The 20,131-nt window shown below is 37.6% G+C and overlaps 1 protein-coding gene across 1 annotated transcript in view; it reads right to left on the bottom strand.

The window, feature by feature from the left end:
• Positions 1 to 4,498: 4,498 nt before the first annotated feature.
• TM9SF3 (transmembrane 9 superfamily member 3) overlaps positions 4,499 to 20,131 on the bottom strand; it is a 75,499-nt gene continuing 59,866 nt past the window's right edge. Inside the window, exon 15 of the mRNA XM_061211181.1 lies at positions 4,499 to 8,649. Coding sequence (XP_061067164.1) covers positions 8,582 to 8,649 — 68 coding nt within the window. The 3' untranslated portion in view covers positions 4,499 to 8,581. The remainder of the gene's footprint in view (positions 8,650 to 20,131) is intronic.

The raw sequence follows: 20,131 nt of genomic DNA, 5'->3' as shown, positions 1-20,131 counted from the left end.
TCCCGGTCCGCGTCGGCGCGCCCAGGCAGCAGCAGCCGCTCGGAGCTACTTGCCCGGCGGCCGAGGCTGCGGCGGCTGCGACCGTGGCGGTGGCGGCGGTGGTTGGAGCAGTGGCCGCTCCGCCCCTCTCCACCCGGGCTGGACCGCACAGACCTCGCCAGGGGCCCCGGGCAGCCAATCACTCGGGCGCCCGAGGCGAGGCCCCTCCTCTTCCCGGCACCTCCGCAACTTCAGAGGAAGGGGAGCGAGGTGAACAGGCTGAAGGCAAGGACCCTGGGCCAGCCGCGCTGCCCCAGAGCCGAGGGAGCCCTTCTCCGGGCGCCACCGCGCCTCCGGCCCCCCAAAACGCTGCTCCTTAAGATCAGGGCTGGACTTCCCGCCTTGTTGTATTCTGAAAACTCACTTTGCAACTCCCCGATGCACACGTGGGTGAAGGCAGGAGGCAGTGGTTAGAGCTCTGAGCTCAGGACCAGGAACCCGATGCGAGCGATCCCTGATACCAAATCACTATATGCTTTTCGGACAATCGTTTCTCTGTAGGGATGAAGCGAATCTTCTCTCTGGTTGCTTTCGGCGCAGAAAAAAAAAAAAAAAATCGAGGATTACGCTCCTCTCAGCTTTCTCAAACTTCCCTCGTCCGGCCGTGAAGGGCGCTTGCTTGCAGCGCCCACCTAGCCTAACGTGTGGCTGGTGATTTGAGTGGCTTAGGGAAGGATGATTTAAAATGACGGACTTCCCCTCTTTGTGACCCCATCCTTTAGTAAAACAGTGTAAGATGCTTCAAATAGGCAAAAAGATTGACAAACAGCTGTACGTGCTATTTGTGTTAAACTACAGACATGTTTTATTAAATAAGCCACTCACCATTAACTTGATGGAATAAAAACGACCAATTTCTGAAGTCTGGTTAATTTTGTGCCTATTAAAAACATATGCCCAAATAATTTAAGAGAATAATCAAGAGCTATTTGAAAACCCCTCCTACGTTGTACCTTAAATGTAAAAATTGTCAGAACTGAGCCATTTCGATTTATAGACATAAAAAGTACTATTACAGAGACTTTTCAAAGACCTTTCTATGCAAGCAAAATGGCCCCAATCATGAAGTAAAACACACCAATGTGTAGAGATTTTCAGCAACACTCCCAGTAGCATCTTTTTTCATTTAAACTGCAAGCAGAAAAAAGTGGACTGAGCTTTCCTTTTAGATTTCCATATGGTTTCACAGCCACTAATGACAAAAGAGCTGACAGGAAGCCCCGAGCTGGGCTTTACACAGGATTCCGAATTTCTTGCATTATGATCATCTGTTTTCTCATCTAGTAAGTAGGGTAACAAGTCCTTCAAACCAGTAAAGATTTAAAAGTTAACCACTGGACGGGTGTTACTGGATATTTTGTCTGGGCCCTAAGAAATGCAAGTTGACCCTGCTTCATGCTAAGTCTTCATCAAATGGGCACATACAGGATGGAGCCAGATTGGGCAAGAACTGACAGACAGGAGGAAGTAATCTGGGGTGGGTGTGTGGGTGGAATGGATGTCACCAAATGGCAGGGAAGGCCAAGTGGCCATTAAATAGGTGTGGGAAGGGGTTGAACGTCATTTCTGCCTGAACACTAGGAGTCAAACCCAACGCCATAGGTCTCTGCATTCAACCCAGTGAAGGTCACCACCTCAGTAGAGAAGTCCACAAAGTCAACAGCTCAAAAGCCTAACAAACTTCTGTGACACTTCCAGGTCTCCAGATGGCACTAGGCAAACAGCCAACTGGCCTCCTCATTAGCAGGGAATTCCTCCGGAAAATAGACATTACAGGCAACCTCTTGGGCAAACACTGAGGTTGTGAGCTTTTATTGCCTCTAATCCCCACCTCATGAGTAGCTGCCAGGCTTCTCACCAACACTCTTTGCCCAAATATTTTGAAGACAGTCATGCTCCGGGATGAGCAAACGGCAGTTTTATGTCAGAAGCCCTGTTTAAATGCTATTTTAAAGGCTATCAAACAAATCAACAAACTATTTGAGTCATAGTACAGAAAAGTTAGATAGGAACAATTGAAAGGGATGGTTAATATTTTTTTCTCAGTTCTATGGTTTCTGATTTCACTCACCACTTTTATATTTTCAACTTTAATCGGGGTTCAAATAACTTTTAAAATGTATCTTTTAAATCCCACGAAAAAACTAAAGATAGATTTAGAATAAAAGGCTTTGTGATCTAAAGCCGCTCAACTCAGTTCCATTATCACATTCATAATTATTTGTGGGTTTCCTCCCCCATAGCTCATGGTCCTGTGGAAACGTGAAAGTCATTACAAGCTTCCCCCCCTTTTAGTCAGATGTCTGTCCTCCACTCAACTCATTCCAGCTCTACCCCTATGCCCCAAGTGACGCGGCTCTTGCAGCAGCTCTCAGATGCCTCCACACCTACCAAGTTTTATCCTCCTTACCTACTCCACAGAGGCCACTTTCTCCTCTTCGTGCCTTTCCAGGTTACTATACACCATCTTCTCCAAGGCAGGGAGCAGAACCTCCAGGGTAAAGCGGGCACTCTCATTTGCTGGTTCATTTCTTAGTTTACATTAACTGACCACTGAGAAGGTACTTTGAGTTTTAAAAATATTTAATACTGTTACAATTTTTAGCAGCTGCTGAAAACCTTCTGTGGCTCTCTGAAACCTCTACCCAAGCCCGTAAGGGTGGCACATCAGGTCCTCCATCCACCACCAGGCCGTCCTTCCACGTGGATTCCAGCCTTGGCTCTTGCCACCTCCGTCTCTCCACTCTTGCATTAAACACCTTGCAGTCATCCTAACAGGGCCTTGCTGCTTCACACCTCCATGTCCTTGCCGGGGACAACTTCATAACCACACAGCCTGCATCTTCATGCCACCATTACTGCAGCTACCACACCTATGACACTTACCTATTTATGTCTATCCTACCCTTCTGGGTCTCTAGCCTGCAGCAGACCTGTCTGACCAATTCTAACTTGGAAAGCACCTTCCACGTCTTACTCTCTAGACCCTCTCTTCCCTTCAGTGACCTCCAAGGTTAAGTCCCATAATCTTAGTGGCTTAGATTGAGCCATTAAGAACTGCAACACTGGCCAGTTTACTTACATCAAGTTGTCCCTACAACCAGGTCCTCCATTTTAAAAATTTGAAACTCCTATCACTTTAAGCATGCAACACTTTGAAAATAACTTTAAAAAACGTTTGTAGACTACATTACCACCGTTGACTCCATGTGTCCCAATGCAAGCTTATTCCCTCCCCCTTTTCTAATGTTAAACTGTAGATTAGCTATTTAATAAAAGTTCTCACTTTGAAATCCAGAAGGTGGTTGTATAGCAGATTCCTTTATACTCCTAGTTTTCTAATCAGACAAAAAAGTGTTCACTAAAGAGATCAAAAGTAACTCAAATTTGCACCAATATAACTATTTGGCTAACAGGAATTGCCAAGTATAATACGTGTCAACTGAGTCTGGTAATAAAATCAAGGGGAGAAAAGAACCAAGGAGGTTGACAATAATTTGAATAACTAGTTAAAACCGAAGATGAAAAAAAAGTACAAATAGACCTGGAGAAACTAACCACTAATTTTGATGTAGTACAATAAAAATAATCCCTTCCGTTGGTATAGAACACTCATTTCCGATATCTCTATGACAATATTTCCAATATTATCTCTTCCATAGGCTGGAGAGGTGATATCCCCATTTTACAGTTACACCAGTCAAGATAATAGGACCCTAATTTTGATTACTTCTGGGCTAAAAATAAGAAACTCTTTAGCTGCTCTAGTTTACCTATAAAATGTAGCTGTCTACCCTATCAGCTTCACAGGATAGTTGTGAGAAAACATATGTGAAATTGTTGTGAAACAGTAGTAAGTACTAGACAAATGCAATGCATTACCAATCAGGAGAATGACAGGCATAGGGGTAGTGGGGTTTGAATGCAGGAGTCAGAGTTTGTATATAGAGAAAGTCAAAGGAATGGTAATAAAAGAGAAAAATCATTTCTTAAAAAGACAAACCTTGTTCATTGTACCATTCTTTCCATTTTCTGTACTTTTTTTTTTTTTTCAAAATATAAAGCTGGGGGAAAAAACCAAATCTCAAATTTTAAATCCTTTGTTTCAGGGGTCAGCCCACTATGGCCCACTGGCTGTTTTTGTTGTTTTATTGGAACACAGCCATGCTCATTAGTTGATGTACTTTCTCCCATGGCTGTTGTGCTACAATGGTAGAGCAGTTGTTACGGAGACTGTACGACTCTCAAAGCCTCAAATATTTCCTATCGGGCTCTTTACAGAAAGTTTGCTGACCCCTGCTTTATTTAATTGTGGAAAGCTATTAGTAATCTCTTCATATGCGTGCCAATAATAATGGGTTATCCCTTATGCTTGGTTCACCTGTTTCAAAAAGGAAATAAATAAAGCATCCAAGGGAAGAACATTTGACTTTTTATTACTTTATAAAAATCCAACTTCAGTTAGATTAACAGACTAGGTTAGAACTTCAAATGTGATACATTATATACTGCACTGGATTTCTATTACTAAAAAGCCAGTTGGAATATGGCCTACACAAATCACAGGTGGGTACAAAAATGAAAGTAATCATTGAGCATTAACTGTTTCCTTTCAACTCTGTCACCGATTGTCTGTACTCTGTGGGGATTTATAGATTCATGTTTGACACAGTTGAAAATCCCAAGTGGGACTGCTTTTCCAAAGATACTCTGTTGTCCTTCAAATAGAACGCCATGTTATTTCCTCCTTGCCTAAGCTCTTACTTGTAATGTTTATAACTTTCAAATGACCTAAACTGATGAATTACAGTTAACACACAGAATGCTGCTTTATCAGTCAATTATTAGCAAGACTCGTTCACCAGTACTTCAAGGTAAACATTCTTCACAACAGTTTATTTCCATCTCCTAATACAGTGAAACAAGAACTTTAAGTGAAACTTAAAACTTTACTTTTGTCTTTGCACAATTCTGCCTACAGTTCCAAAGAGAATGTCAAATTAGATGGCTTTTAGAAAATGCTCATAGGAGAGAACAAGAGTTATTCCTCATACTGAATTTAAATTTTATAAAATTTCTGCAGCTATATGTCAACTTTCTGAACTACCCTACCTCTAAATCTAGTCTATTTCTATACACACTTCCAAACAATCTTTATAAATTTTCACTTCTCTGATCTCCTTAACATCTCGATTGCTAAAATATAGCTTCATAAGTATGCAATTTTTAAGAAGATATAAAACATTAATGAATACTTGTGTTCTCATATGTCACTACTCCTATTTATTACGTGTTCCAATAAATCAACAGAATGAAGCACTAAGACACGCTGAAATCTAAACTTAAAACCCAGATGGAACTGCAGTGTATAGATTACAAATAGGCTTTTCTTTCCCAGAATTCATATACAGAAGCCCTTCGGTATATAGCTTTTCCTGAACAAATGACATTAATACATTTTTTTCTTTTTTACATTTGTAAAAATTCAGGAAATCTTAAAATAATATTTATTTGCAAGACATTTGGCATAAGGTGATCAATAAACATTTAGGAAACAAAAGCTTTATCGAAATGAATACAATTTGTGGATAAATCCTGAATAAAGTGGCTTTTGGAAGAACTGGAATTTGCAGCAGTCGCCTTTAGAAAGAGAGCCATCCACTCGCAATGGAAAACACTCAAGCATACCGTTCACTAGGTTCAGAAATCACCACAATATAATGAATTCTAAGGGCGTGGGGCTCAATTTACGGGCAAACTCAGCACAATCTAGGAGTCCAACATGATATACTAAAGAATGCTTTACCACCCTTCCAGCCATTACACTTCCACCTTATCCTACTCTTGTACTAGGATATATGTATTAACAATGTCACTTACTAATGTACCTAAATTTCAGGAGAAGCGTCCTTACGGATACAAATCCCCAGTTTTTGAGAGTGTTCAAGCATCAGCTGATAAGTTGAGCAAATGTTAACAAATGAAAGACAACTAGCATTTATGGAGTGGAAAAACCCTACCCTTTAATTAACGTAAATAACATATTTTACCATTCTACAACTGAGAGCTAGGGAGCTAAACTATTTGTGGATTACATCTTCTTCAAGAGACACACACACACACCCAGCCCCTCTATGAAGCCATAAACCAAAACCTATTTTTTAAAGGACTTTTCAAGGTGACTTATACTCATTTTAATGGAGCTCTTAATGTATTTGGAAATTAGAAAATTATTTTTCAGTGAAGATTCCAAAGGACTTTAAATACAGATCAATTTAGTAAAAGAATTGGTGTACCTGAAAGCAGCTAAACCACTCATTCTTTAAAATCCCTACATCTTACTTGCAAGATTCATGAGAAACAAATTTCATTTTATTAAGACAGAAGCTTGCCACCCAATTTACAATCTATCAGACTCTATGTTCTTATAAGTACTTAACACGTAGTTTAAAAGCTACATAATATAAGCCATTAAGTACTGACTTTTAGTTCCTTTTCTTATAAGATCTTAAAGGCAGGTGTGAGAAGAAAGAGAAAATGGAGGAACCAGTAGATTACACTTAATATAATATTTTGGTTTGGAGAAGAGGATTTACCTACAGCTTTTGATCAAATTTCCGTTTGTTCATGTCAGCCATACTTAAGTAGTAAGAAATCAAACTTTTCACCCTTTATAGTCCTTACATGCTACATTATAGGATGAAGAGTCTCTTAATTTATAGAAACATATTTTGTAATGAAAACACCTTATGTAACTCTGAATGGCATGAGTTTCACATTAAGGTTTAAATTACAGCTGTTTCGAGTCTTTCTAAAAATACCAATATACAGTATTGTTTGTTTAGGTGGTCATTTGCATAGCAAACTATTAAACTAGAAACTCAATGGTTCTAGGAAAACTTCACATTATAGATCGTTCCAGAAAGATGTATTCAAAATTAAAATTACTTCTCTTAGAAAACTATAACCTTTATTTGCTCATCCCCTAGTAAGCTAACCACTTTTACCCATCCCCACTTTACATGGTACACCAACCTGAACAGATTTTGTGCCACAATTTCATTCAAAGGGCTTCTCATTCACTTTGTGACTGTACTGGATAATCTAGATGTAAGCAAGTTTGGGGATTTTAAAGTAATTGTCCCCTGTATTAGAAAAGCATGGTTTATAGCAGAGTAAAAAATTTGCATTCAGTAATTGCCTTTTGAAAAGATATCTTCAAATTGCAAACACATGTATTTTCACAAAACAATTTGGTCAGGAAGTTTTATTTTAACATTCTAAAGCAGTAACGCTTTAGATGTTACTTAAGTGCCCCAGACAGGATTAACAAAATTAAATGTTTCTAAATTACAAATTTAGCTCCTGTAGGAGTCTCAGGAAAAAAACAAAGAAAACAATCCCCCCTCCCAAAAGAAGTATGAACACACACATTTTGAAGAAACCCCAATGTTTCATGCAGTGGTAGGCAAGATGTAAAAAGCCACCCAAATTCACACATTTCTACATCAATCATATCAGAAAAAAGTACTCCGTAGTCAATCTGTACATCCAAATGCATTTGGGAATCTACACCTACGTTACATTATTTAATGTTATATACATTTATTACCCACCCCCCTTGTTTTTAATAATTTCTTATGTAAAACCTTCATTCAAACCCAAAAAAGATGTAAGACTAACTTGGGGGGAGGGGGCAGATAATCACTTTAGACATTCAGTTAAAATGTAGTTTATCTAAATCACAAAATGTTTAATAAAAACAAATATCTCCTCCATTTAATACTTTGCTTTCTAACTGTACAGTAAATTGCATTGTAGAGAGTACACCTCTATCTTCAGACTGTATCTTCTTTGGATGGAATTAAGATGTAACTGGATAGTTTTAAGATAAATAAATGGGAAGTTGGTCCAACTAAGATGACAGCAGATATATTACACGCAGGATTTAATATTTTTAAATTCTCTCTGTAAAAAAAAAAAAAAAAGGATGCAGTTGAATTGGAAAAAAAAAAAAAAAGGCAGGTCGAAAAAGAACCCAGGTTCAATATATAAAAATGTCCCACAATAAGTTGACGATGGCAGTAAAAATAAGAGAAAAAATTAATCTTTCTGGAACATCATTTTTCAATAACGTAGAAACACTAGTGCCAGGAAGATTTCTATTCATGTAATTTTAGCATCCAAGTTTCCCTCTATTTATTTTATTGGAACAAATGCTTTAAATAAACTATTTGTCCTCTTCACTGAAGAGAGCTGGTCTATTTCATCTTTAATGAGCTAGTTTTTGGGAAGATTAGCCATGTACTGTAGTAATGCCTACTGCATAAAATCCAAGCATTTGCTGTGAACAGTTGGAGAAAGCAGTCAGTTAAGAACCTAGGATCAATGGAAATAGATGTTACTTTAAGCCATCCACGAAAGAGAGACCCACAAAGTACCCAGTATTAAAGCCCAAATCTCTTCTTGCGCTTTTTTTGCTGTGCAAGTTCCACCCCTGTGAAAGAGAAATTGATCCGAAGTTCCAGGTTTTCTTGGGTCTTTAGTCAATTTTCACATTAGTATAGATTTTTCGGACAAAGGCACTTGTTCCCATGTAACCAATTGCTCCTGTAAAGATAAAATAAGATGTTTTGAAACAAATACATACAGAGCAGTATCTATCATTTACAAACAAACACTAAATGCTCTCTGCTCTGAAAAGTTATTCTTTTTCCAAGATAACATCTTTTGTTAGTATTCTCTCTGAACTTATTAAAATAGTGTCATGTGTTCTGCAAATCACCTGTTACTGTCATACACCAAGTTTGACCTGATGTAGTATTTTTATAATTAAATATCAATTAATACATGAAATTATGAACTATATGAATTAAAATAATCTCTTATAAAGAATAATTTCAGAATGACAAAAATTTGTTAAATGAAAAAAACATGTTTTTTTTAAAATTTAAGCATAGATTTTTCTAGGTCATTAAAACAATATTAACATGTTCCCCAAACCATATGATACCTTATGGATAATTCAGTAAGAAGTGACTGGGGATTCTCTCAGGGAAGGACTGAGAACCACGACCCAGTGCCATTTGAAGCTCTAGAGAGGAGGCTTCTTTTTTTATGTTTAAATTGTAGAGGCTATGTGATTGGTAGAAAGGCAGGCATTTGAAGACATGCATAAGAGAGACAGGTAAGTAGATCACAAGTTTTTGAATAATTAGCTTCAAATGGGACCCAAAACACCAGAGAGCAGGGGTGTTTTTGTCTGTTTTGTTAAATTAAGTTTCTGCCTCCTGGGCCTAAAAAAGTACTTGGCACATGATAAGATAGTCAATAAATATTTGTTGAATGAATGAATTAACTGTATAGCTCTTTACAGCAAATACTAAGCGATCTTTAAAACAAGACAGTTGGTCATTCATATCATAGAGAAGATTCTCCACTGGATTTAGGAATTTACCATCTAAGCCCATTATTCAAAGTCTAAAAGTAAATCTTCCATGAGTTAACGACACACACATATACACCTAATTGTCCACCTCTGAACTAACTTTTATTTGCCCAACTGGTGTATGCAAGGAAAAAAATAAGTCTCTTCTGCCTTTACGTATGTAAACTGTACCTCAAGGTAACCAAATGGCTGATAAAAGGAAGTTTCTCCTTAGAGAAGTATCCCAGCTAATAAATATAAAAGGAACAACAGAATGAGAATATTACAACCCCTAATGACTTATTTGAGCTAGGCAATAATTATCAATGGCTCCTAACCTCACAGAGACAACCAGACATTAAGTGCCTCCTTATGAAAGTTCACAAACCACCTGCTAATAAGTATTCTTGGACAAGTATTAATATTCTTGAGTATGATCAAGTCTGTAGATCTAACTACCACTTTACAGAAAATATGGCGGGGAAGAAGTACATAGAGAACATTAAATAACACCTTAGGGATATAATCAGCAAAATCCAGAGTGTGAAAAACTCTACAGGAATTAAAACAAACCAACCAACCAAAACCCAAGTTTCTTAAATAATTGCAAGGGAAAAGAGAGCAAACTGGATCTTGATGCAAACAAACTGTATTAAAAGAGAAATGAGGATGTGTGGGGTAAATTTGAATACTAAGTGAATATTTGAGCATATTAATAAATTATACTTATATATTGAATATATACTGAAATAATATTATATTATATAACTGCATTCTTACATATTATAGTTATATAATAATTATAATATAGTATATAAACATTGCACATTTTATATACACACACACGCACACACACACATATATATACACACATACATACACACACACACACACTGAAATATTTACAGTTGAAATAACATGAGGTCCAAGATTCATGTCAGAAAAAAAGCGGGGAAAGGTGGGACTATAAATAAGACAAGATTGGCTACCAGTTGATAATTACTGAGGTGTTAGGTGTGTTAGGTACATGGGGACTCACTACATATATATTACTGTTCCTCTTTTTGTATATATTTGAAAATTCCCCATAATTAAATATTGAAAATATTTTTAGAAACCCACCCAAACAAAGCAAACCTATTTTTGCAATGAAGACATTTATTTTTTAATATGAAATAATTATACTACACTTGAAAATAGTGATAATTCATTTTGAAATAATTATATACAAGTCCTTACAAGGTAAGAGAAAACACCATTCAATTTATAAAAATAAACCTGAATTCTTATAAAAAATCTATAAAATTTTAAGTAGAATCAAAAATTTAACTTGCATAATACAACACTAGTCCAATAACCAAATCCAGTTTTCCAGACTTACAAAACATTGTTCCCTTTTGAGCAGAGATATGCTTAAAAGCAAAACAGTGTCAACCTAGAGTATCATTTTTCCTAATCTTATGAGTATCTCAAGAATAAGCTTATAAAAATCTGGCTTTATAAAAGGAAGATACTGAATATGCTCTCTAGAAAAGTAAATGTCTTGGGAATAATACACTTTTAAACTTAATTTCCTTAAAACTAAAATGCTATGCTCAAAATATAAAGGCTACAACAATATCTAATTATTTCCCACCTTAACATAATTATTTATTTTTCCTACATTAAAAAAATCAACAAATATTTTTCTTTCAATTACTGACTGAAAAAGCATTTCAGCAACATAACCTGATGCGTATGTATAATTTTTGTATTATGATGACATTTTAATCATTTCCACTGTGAACTGTTTCCCCTCCCCCCAAAACACAAATTAGCACTGAAGGCATATAAACCCTTTAAAGAATAAATGTTGGGACACTGCCAGAACAGCAGGGAACTGTAAATGTGCCAAGACTGTTAGGCAGTAAGATGAAATTTCAACAGGAAATGCGTTCAAAAACTTTAGCTAAATTAATTCCATTTTCTTTGTAAATGTCAAGATATTACCTCTCCAGGTCTTCCTAAAATCATATTATAGAAATATTCAAGAAAAAAGTAACCTTCTGCATAATCCCATGACTCCATACCTCACTGATTGCTGGTGATAATCAAGAAAGATCTCAGAGGAGGAACCAAGATGGCGGAGTAGAAGGACGTGCTCTCACTCCCTCTTGTGAGAACACCAGAATCACAACTACCTGCTAGACAATCATCGACAGGAAGACACTGGAACTCACCAAAAAAGATACCCCACATCCAAAGACAAAGGAGAAGCCACAATGAGACGGCAGGAGGGGCACAATCACAGTAAAATCAAATCCCATAACTGCTGGGTGGGTGACTCACAGACTGGAGAACACTTATACCACAGAAGTCCACCCACTGGAGTGAAGGTTCTGAGCCCCACGTCAGGCTTCCCAACCTGGGGGTCCGGCAACAGGAGGAGGAATTCCTAGAGAATCAGACTTTGAAGGCTAGTGGGATATGACTGCAGGACTTCAACAGGACTGGGGGAAACAGAGACTCCACTCTTGGAGGGCACACACAAAGTAGTGTACGCATCAGGACCCAGGGGAAGGAGCAGTGACCCCAGGGGAGACTGAACCAGACCTACCTACTAGTGTTGGAGGGTCTCCTGTGGAGGTGGGGGGTGGCTGTGGCCCACCGTGGGGACAAGTACACTGGCAGCAGAAGTTCTGGGAAGTACTCCTTGGCGTGAGCCCTCCCAGAGTCTGTCATTTGCCCCACCAAAGAGCCCAGGTAGGCTCCAGTGTTGGGTTGCCTCTGGCCAAACAACCAACAGGGAGGGAACGCAGCCCCACCCATCAACAGTCAAGCGGATTAAAGTTTTACTGAGCTCTGCCCACCAGAGCAACAGTCAGCTCTACCCACCACCAGTCCCTCCCATCAGGAAACTTAGACAAACCTCTTAGATACCCTCATCCACCAGAGGGCAGACAGCAGAAGCAAGAAGAACTACAATCGTGCAGCCTGTGGAACAAAAACCACATTCACAGAAAGACAGACAAGATGAAAAGGCAGAGGGCTATGCACCAGATGAAGGAACAAGATAAAACCCCAGAAAAACAACTAAATGAAGTGGAGACAGGCAACCTTCCAGAAAAAGAATTCACAATAATGATAGTGAAGATGATCCAGGACCTCGGAAAAGAATGGAGGCAAAGATCGAGAAGATGCAAGAAATATTTAACAAAGACCTAGAAGAATTAAAGAACAAACACCTAGAAGAATTAAAGAACAAACAAACAGAGATGAACAATACAATAACTGAAATGAAAACTACACTAGAAGGAATCAATAGCAGAATAACTGAGGCAGAAGAACGGATAAGTGACCTGGAAGACAGAATGGTGGATTCACTGCTGTGGAACAGAATAAAGAAAAAAGAATGAAAAGAAATGAAGACAGCCTAAGAGACCTCTAGGACAACATGAAACACAACAACATTCGCATTATAGGGGTCCCAGAAGGAGACGAGAGAGAGAAAGGACCCGAGAAAATATTTGAAGAGATTATAGTCGAAAACTTCCCTAACATGGGAAAGGAAATAGCCACCCAAGTCCAGGAAGCGCAGCGAGTCCCATACAGGATAAATCCAAGGAGAAACACAACCAAGACACATAGTAATCAAATTGGCAAAAATTAAAGACAAAGAAAAGTTACTGAAAGCAGCAAGGGAGAAACGACAAATAACATACAAGGGAACTCCCATAAGGTTAACAGCTGATTTCTCAACAGAAACTCTACAAGCCAGAAGGGAGTGGCATGATATACTTAAAGTGATAAAAGAGAAGAACCTACAACCAAGATTACTCTACCCGGCAAGGATCTCATTCAGATTTGATGGAGAAATTAAAAGCTTTACAGACAAGCAAAAGCTAAGAGAATTCTGCACCACCAAACCAGCTCTACAACAAATGCTAAAGGAACTTCTCTAAGTGGGAAACACAAGAGAAGAAAAGGACCTACAAAAACAAACCCAAAGCAATTAAGAAAATGGTCATAGGAACATACATATCGATAATTACCTGAAACGTGAATGGATTAAATGCTCCAACCAAAAGACACAGGCTTGCTGAATGGATACAAAAACAGGACCCATCTATATGTTGTCTACAAGAGACCCACTTCAGACCTAGGGACACATGCCAACGGAAAGTGAGGGGATGGAAAAAGATATTCCATGCAAATGGAAATCAAAAGAAAGCTGGAGTAGCAATACTCATATCAGATAAAATAGACTTTAAAATAAAGAATGTTACAAGAAACAAGGAAGGACACTACATAATGATCAAGGGATCAATCCAAGAAGATGATATAACAATTATAAATATATATGCACCCAACATAGGAGCACCTCAACACGTATGGCAACTGCTAACAGCTCTAAAAGAGGAAATCGACAGTAACATAATAATAGTGGGGGACTTTAACACCTCACTTACACCAATGGACAGATCATCCAAAATGAAAATAAATAAGCAAATAGAAGCTTTAAATGACACAATACACCAGATAGATTTCATTGATACTTATAGGACATTCCATCCAAAAACAGCAGATTACACTTTCTTCTCAAGTGCGCACAGAACATTCGCCAGGATAGATCACATCTTGGGTCACAAATCAAGCCTCAGTAAATTTAAGAAAACTGAAATCATATCAAGCATCTTTTCTGAACACAATGCTATGAGATTAGAAATCAATTACAGGGAAAACAACGTAAAAAACACTAACACATGGAGGCTAAACAATACGTTACTAAATAACCAAGAGATCACTGAAGAAATCAAAGAGGAAATCAAAAAATACCTAGAGACAAATGCCAACGAAAACATGACGATACAAAACCTATGGGATGCAGCAAAAGCAGTTTTAAGAGGGAAGTTTATAGCTATACAAGCCTACCTCAAGAAACAAGAAAAATCTCAAATAAACAATCTAACCTTACACCTAAAGGAACTAGAGAAAGAAGAACAAACAAAACCCAAAGTTAGCAGAAGGAAAGAAATCATAAAGATCAGACCAGAAATAAATGAAATAGAAACAAAGAAAACAATAGCAAAGATCAATAAAACTAAAAGCTGGTTCTTGGAGAAGATAAACAAAATTGATAAACCATTAGCCAGACTCATCACCAAAAAGAGGGAGAGGACTCAAATCAGTAAAATTAGAAATGAAAAAGGAGAAGTTACAACAGACACCGCAGAAATACAAAGCATCCTAAGAGACTACTACAAGCAACTCTATGCCAATAAAATGGACAACATGGAAGAAATGGACAAATTCTTAGAAAGGTATAACCTTCTAAGACTGAACCAGGAAGAAACAGAAAATATGAACAGACCAACCACAAGTAATGAAACTGAAACTGTGATTAAAAATCTTCCAACAAACCAAAGTCCAGGACCAGATGGCTTCACAGGTGAATTCTATCAAACATTTAGAGAAGAGCTAACACCCATCCTTCTCAAACTCTTCAAAAAAACTGCAGAGGAAGGAACACTCCCAAACTCATTCTATGAGGCCACCATCACCCTGATGCCAAAACCAGACAAAGATACTACAAAAAAAGAAAATTCAGACCAATATCACTGATGAATATAGATGCAAAAATCCTCAACAAAGTACCAGCAAACAGAATCCAACAACACATTTAAAGGATCATACACCACGATCAAGTGGGATTTATCCCAGGGATGCAAGGATTCTTCAATACATGCAAATCAATCAGTGTGATATACCATATTAACAAATTGAAGAATAAAAACAATATGATCATCTCAATAGATGCAGAAAAAGCTTTTGACAAAATTCAAGACCCATTTATGATAAAAACTCTCCAGAAAGTGGGCATAAAAGGAACCTACCTCAACATAATAAAGGCCATATACGACAAACCCAGAGCAAACATCATTCTCAATGGTGAAAAACTGAAAGCATTTCCTCTAAGATCAGGAACAAGACAAGGATGTCCACTCTCGCCACTATTATTCAACACAGTTTTGGAAGTCCTAGCCACGGCAATCAGAGAAGAAAAAGAAATAAAAGGAATACAAACTGGAAAAGAAGACATAAAACTGTCACTGTTTGCAGATGACATGATACTGTACATAGAGAATCCTAAAAATGCCACCAGAAAACCACTAGAGCTAATCAATGAATTTGGTAAAGTTGCAGGATACAAAATTAATGCACAGAAATCTCTTGCATTCCTATACACTAATGATGAAAAATCTGAAAGAGAAATTAAGGAAACACTCCCATTTACCACTGCAACAAAAAGAATAAAATACCTAGGAATAAACCTACCTAGGGAGACAAAAGACCTGTATGCAGAAAACTAGAAGACACTGATGAAAGAAACTAAAGATGATACCAACAGATGGAGAGATATACCTACCATGTTCTTGGATTGGAAGAATCAATATTGTGAAAATGACTATACTACCCAAAGCAATCTACAGATTCAATGCAATCCCTATCAAATTACCAATGGCATTTTTTACGGAACTAGAACAAAAAATCTTGAAATTTGTATGGATAACACAAAAGACCCCGAATAGCCAAAGCAGTCTTGAGGGAAAAAAACGGAGCTGGAGCAATCAGACTCCCTGACTTCAGACTGTACTACAAAGCTACAGTAATCAAGACAATATGGTACTGGCACAAAAACAGAAACATAGATCAATGGAACAAGGTAGAAAGCCCAGAGATAAACCCATGCACCTATGGTAAACTAATCTATGACAAAGGAGGCAAGGATATACAATGGAGAAAAGACAGTCTCTTCAATAAGGGGTGTTGGGAAAACTGGACAGCTACATGTAAAAGAATGAAATTAGAACACTCCCTAACACCATACACAAAAATAAACTCAAAATGGATTCGAGACCTAAATATAAGACCAGACACTATAAAACTCTTAGAAGAAAACATAGGAAGAACACTCTTTGACATAAATCACAGCAAGATCTTTTTTGATTCACCTCCTAGAGTAATGGAAATAAAAACAAAAATAAACAAATGGGACCTATTGAAACTTCAAAGCTTTTGCACAGCAAAGGAAACCATAAACAAGACGAAAAGACAACCCTCAGAATGGGAGAAAATATTTGCAAACGAACCAACGGACAAAGGATTAATCTCCAAAATATATAAACAGCTCATGCAGCTCAATATTAAAGAAACAAACAAGCCAATCCAAAAATGGGCAGAAGACCTAAATAGACATTTCTCCAAAGAAGACATACAGATGGCCAAGAAGCACATGAAAAGCTGCTCAACATCACTAACTATTAGAGTAATGCAAATCAAAACTACAATGAGGTATCACCTCACACCAGTTAGAATGGGCAACATCAGAAAATCTACAAACAACAAATGCTGGAAAGGGTGTGGAGAAAAGGGAACCCTCTTGCACTGTTGGTGGGAATGTAAATTGATACAGCCACTATGGAGAACAGTATGGAGGTTCCTTAAAAAACTAAAAATAGAATTACCACATGATCCAGCAATCCCATTACTGGGCATATACCCAGAGAAAACCATAATTCAAAAAACACATGCACCCCAATGTTCATTGCAGCACTATTTACAATAGCCAGGTCATGGAAGCAACCTAAATGCCCATCGACAGACGAATGGATAAAGAGGTTGTGGTACATATATACAATGGAGTATTACTCAGCCATAAAAAGGAACGAAATTGAGTCATTTGTTGAGACGTGGATGGATGGATCTAGAGACTGTCATACAGAGTGAAGTAAGTCAGAAAGAGAAAAACAAATATCGTATATTAATGTGTGTATGTGGAACCTAGAAAAATGGTACAGATGAACCGGTTTGCAGGGCAAAAGTTGAGACACAGATGTAGAGAACCAACGTATGGACACCAAGGGGGGAAAGCCGCGGGGGGGTGGGGATGGTGGTGTGCTGAATTGGGCAATTGGGATTGACATGTATACACTGATGTGTATAAAACTGATGACTAATAAGAACCTGCTGTATAAAAAAATAAATTAAATAAAATTCAAAAATTAAAAAAAAAAAAAAGGAAAGATCTCAGATCAAATAAAGAGGAGTTCAGGGAACAATATTCTGAAGGAAGGATGGCCAATAATACTAAACGAAATTTTTGATTGCCAAGGGATACATAGGATGTTCCCATATAACACAAATCCAGGTTTAGCTTTCAGTTCCTATTCATCTTTCCCTCAAAGTTGGTTAACTAATTATCACGAGGAAAGGTTCTCACAGCAGCTATAAACAAAATGTGTAACTATAATATAGAGAACTGTCTTCCCTTATAGCTGGTGAAATTCGTTTTACTACTTTACAGTCTGTGTCATTTGTATATGTGTGTACAGTGGTCACATACATGGTATATACGAACAGAACAGATTCTTTTTTTTTTAATTTATATTGAAGTATAGTTGATTTACAATGTTGTGCTAGTTTCAGTAGTACAGCAAAGTGATTTAGTTATACATATACATATATCTATTCTTTTGCAGATTCTTTTCCCATAAAGGTTATTACAGAGTACTGAGTAGAGTTCCCTGTGTTATATACAGTAGGTCCTTGTTGATTATTTTATATCTAGTAGTGTGTATATGTTAATCCCAACCTCCTAATTTATCCCTCCCCTCCATCTCTTTCCCCTTTGGTAACTGTTAAGTTTGTTTTCTAAATCTGTGGGTCTGTTTCTGTTTTGTAAGTAAGTTCATTTGTATCATTTTTTAGATTCCACATGTAAGTGACATTATATGATATTTTTCTTTCTCTGTCTGACTTACCTCACCTTGTATGATAATCTCTAGGTCCATCCATGTTGCTGCAAAAGGCATTATTTCATTCTTTTTTATGGCTGAGTATAGATTCTTTTTTTTAAATTATCATGTAACATTATATTAGTTTAAGGTGGACATCATAATGATTTGATATATGTATGTATTGCAAAATGATCACCTCAATAAATTTAGTTAACATCCATTACCTCACATAGTTACAAAGGTTATTTTTCTTGTGATAAGAACTTTTAAGACCAATCTCTTAACAGCTTACAAATATACAACACAGTATTATTAAATCTAATCACCTTACTGTACATTACATCCCCAGAAGTTATTCATCTTATAATTGGAAGTTTGGACCTTTTGACCACCTTCATCTCCGGCAACTACCAATCTGCAGAACAGATTCCTCTGAGGAAGGAAGAAAGCAATCTTGGTACCCTAAAGAGGTCCACAAATGTCATACCAGGACCTAAGTTTTAACAAGATCATTCTGTTTTCCTTATTCTATTGCCCATCCTATAGCTAAAGGTAGAATTATCAAAAAAAAAAAAAAAAAAGGTGTGTGTGTGGGGTAGTTCTGAATTGTACACTATCTGGAAATGTCTCCAGAGTGATTAGTCCTTAAGTCTTACAACATTCCTATGAGGTAACTAGGGAATCAGCCTCGTTTATTGGGTAAAAACCTGAATCAGAAAAAAAGTGAGCTGCTTGTACATTTTCCCTTAAGATACCTCTGCCAGGACTCAGTGTCATGAAATTGCTCTGAGGTGAAAACACAAGGTGTAGAAACCCAAAGAAACTACAGAAACAAAGACACAATCCCAGAACAGAAGGACAGCCCAAGACGCTTGGCGCTCCTCAATCCAGTAACAGCAGCAGCCGGCACTCACTGAGCATCTGCCATCCACCTGATGTTTACCCACAGTTAATCACTGGCTCCTCATCACAACCCTGCAAGGTAGGTATTACTACTGTTTTGCAAATGAGAATGTTGAGGAAGAAAGGTTAAATAATTTGGCCACAGTAACAGGGCTATTAAGTAGGGGCAATGCGATTCACAACCAGGACTAATTGTTCCCCCTAAGTCTAGCTCTTCCCAGAAATTCTCCACCATGTCTCCCATGTAACTGGCTATCTCTTAACACCTAATAACAGACCTGCATTACACCTGGTGCTTTACACACATGACACTATTACAAATAACTACTCAGAAAGCTACGCCCATTTTATAGATTTGAAAATGAGATTTAGAAAGGTTAATACGCCTTCCCATGGCCACAAAAAAACAGTGAGTGGCAGCATGGAGATTTAATCCAGGTCTCTCAGGCTCTTCAGTCCATGTCTTTTCCATTTTTCATGCTGCTTCCAAAAGTTCTTTCTTTATTTTCTAGTTATTTCACACATACTAGAGACTCTATTATATGGCGATAACTATTACCTCTTCCATTTAAGGGAAGATTGTGATAGACCCATGAAACAGTGGTATTATCCTCATTTTACAGAGGCTTGGAGAGCTTGGGGAACTGGATCAAGGTATAGAACCACAGATGGCACAGCCAGAACTTAAGCCCAGTCTACAGACACCCAAGCGTGTACTGATAACCAGTCAACTGTGCTGCCTCCTGGACACTGCTACCTCCATGAACGGTGGAACCAAAACTTCCAAACAAAATTCATTCAGCCAAACCTTAACCTGTTTACATAATAATCTTTTCCAAAGAATCTAAACAAAACAAACAAAAACAACAACTCTCAACATGAATAAGAAACTAATTGTGGTATGGAAAATAAAAATAGTGCTATACAGAATTACTAGAAACAGGAAAGTAAAAAAGAAATCAATGAGGTAATAAATTAGATTTTG

The sequence above is a fragment of the Eubalaena glacialis genome, chromosome 1 (genome assembly GCF_028564815.1).
Source record: "Eubalaena glacialis isolate mEubGla1 chromosome 1, mEubGla1.1.hap2.+ XY, whole genome shotgun sequence".
NCBI lineage: Eukaryota > Metazoa > Chordata > Mammalia > Artiodactyla > Balaenidae > Eubalaena > Eubalaena glacialis.
Note: the sequence above shows the minus strand (reverse complement) of the source record. Positions and strands in the feature narration are given on the sequence as shown.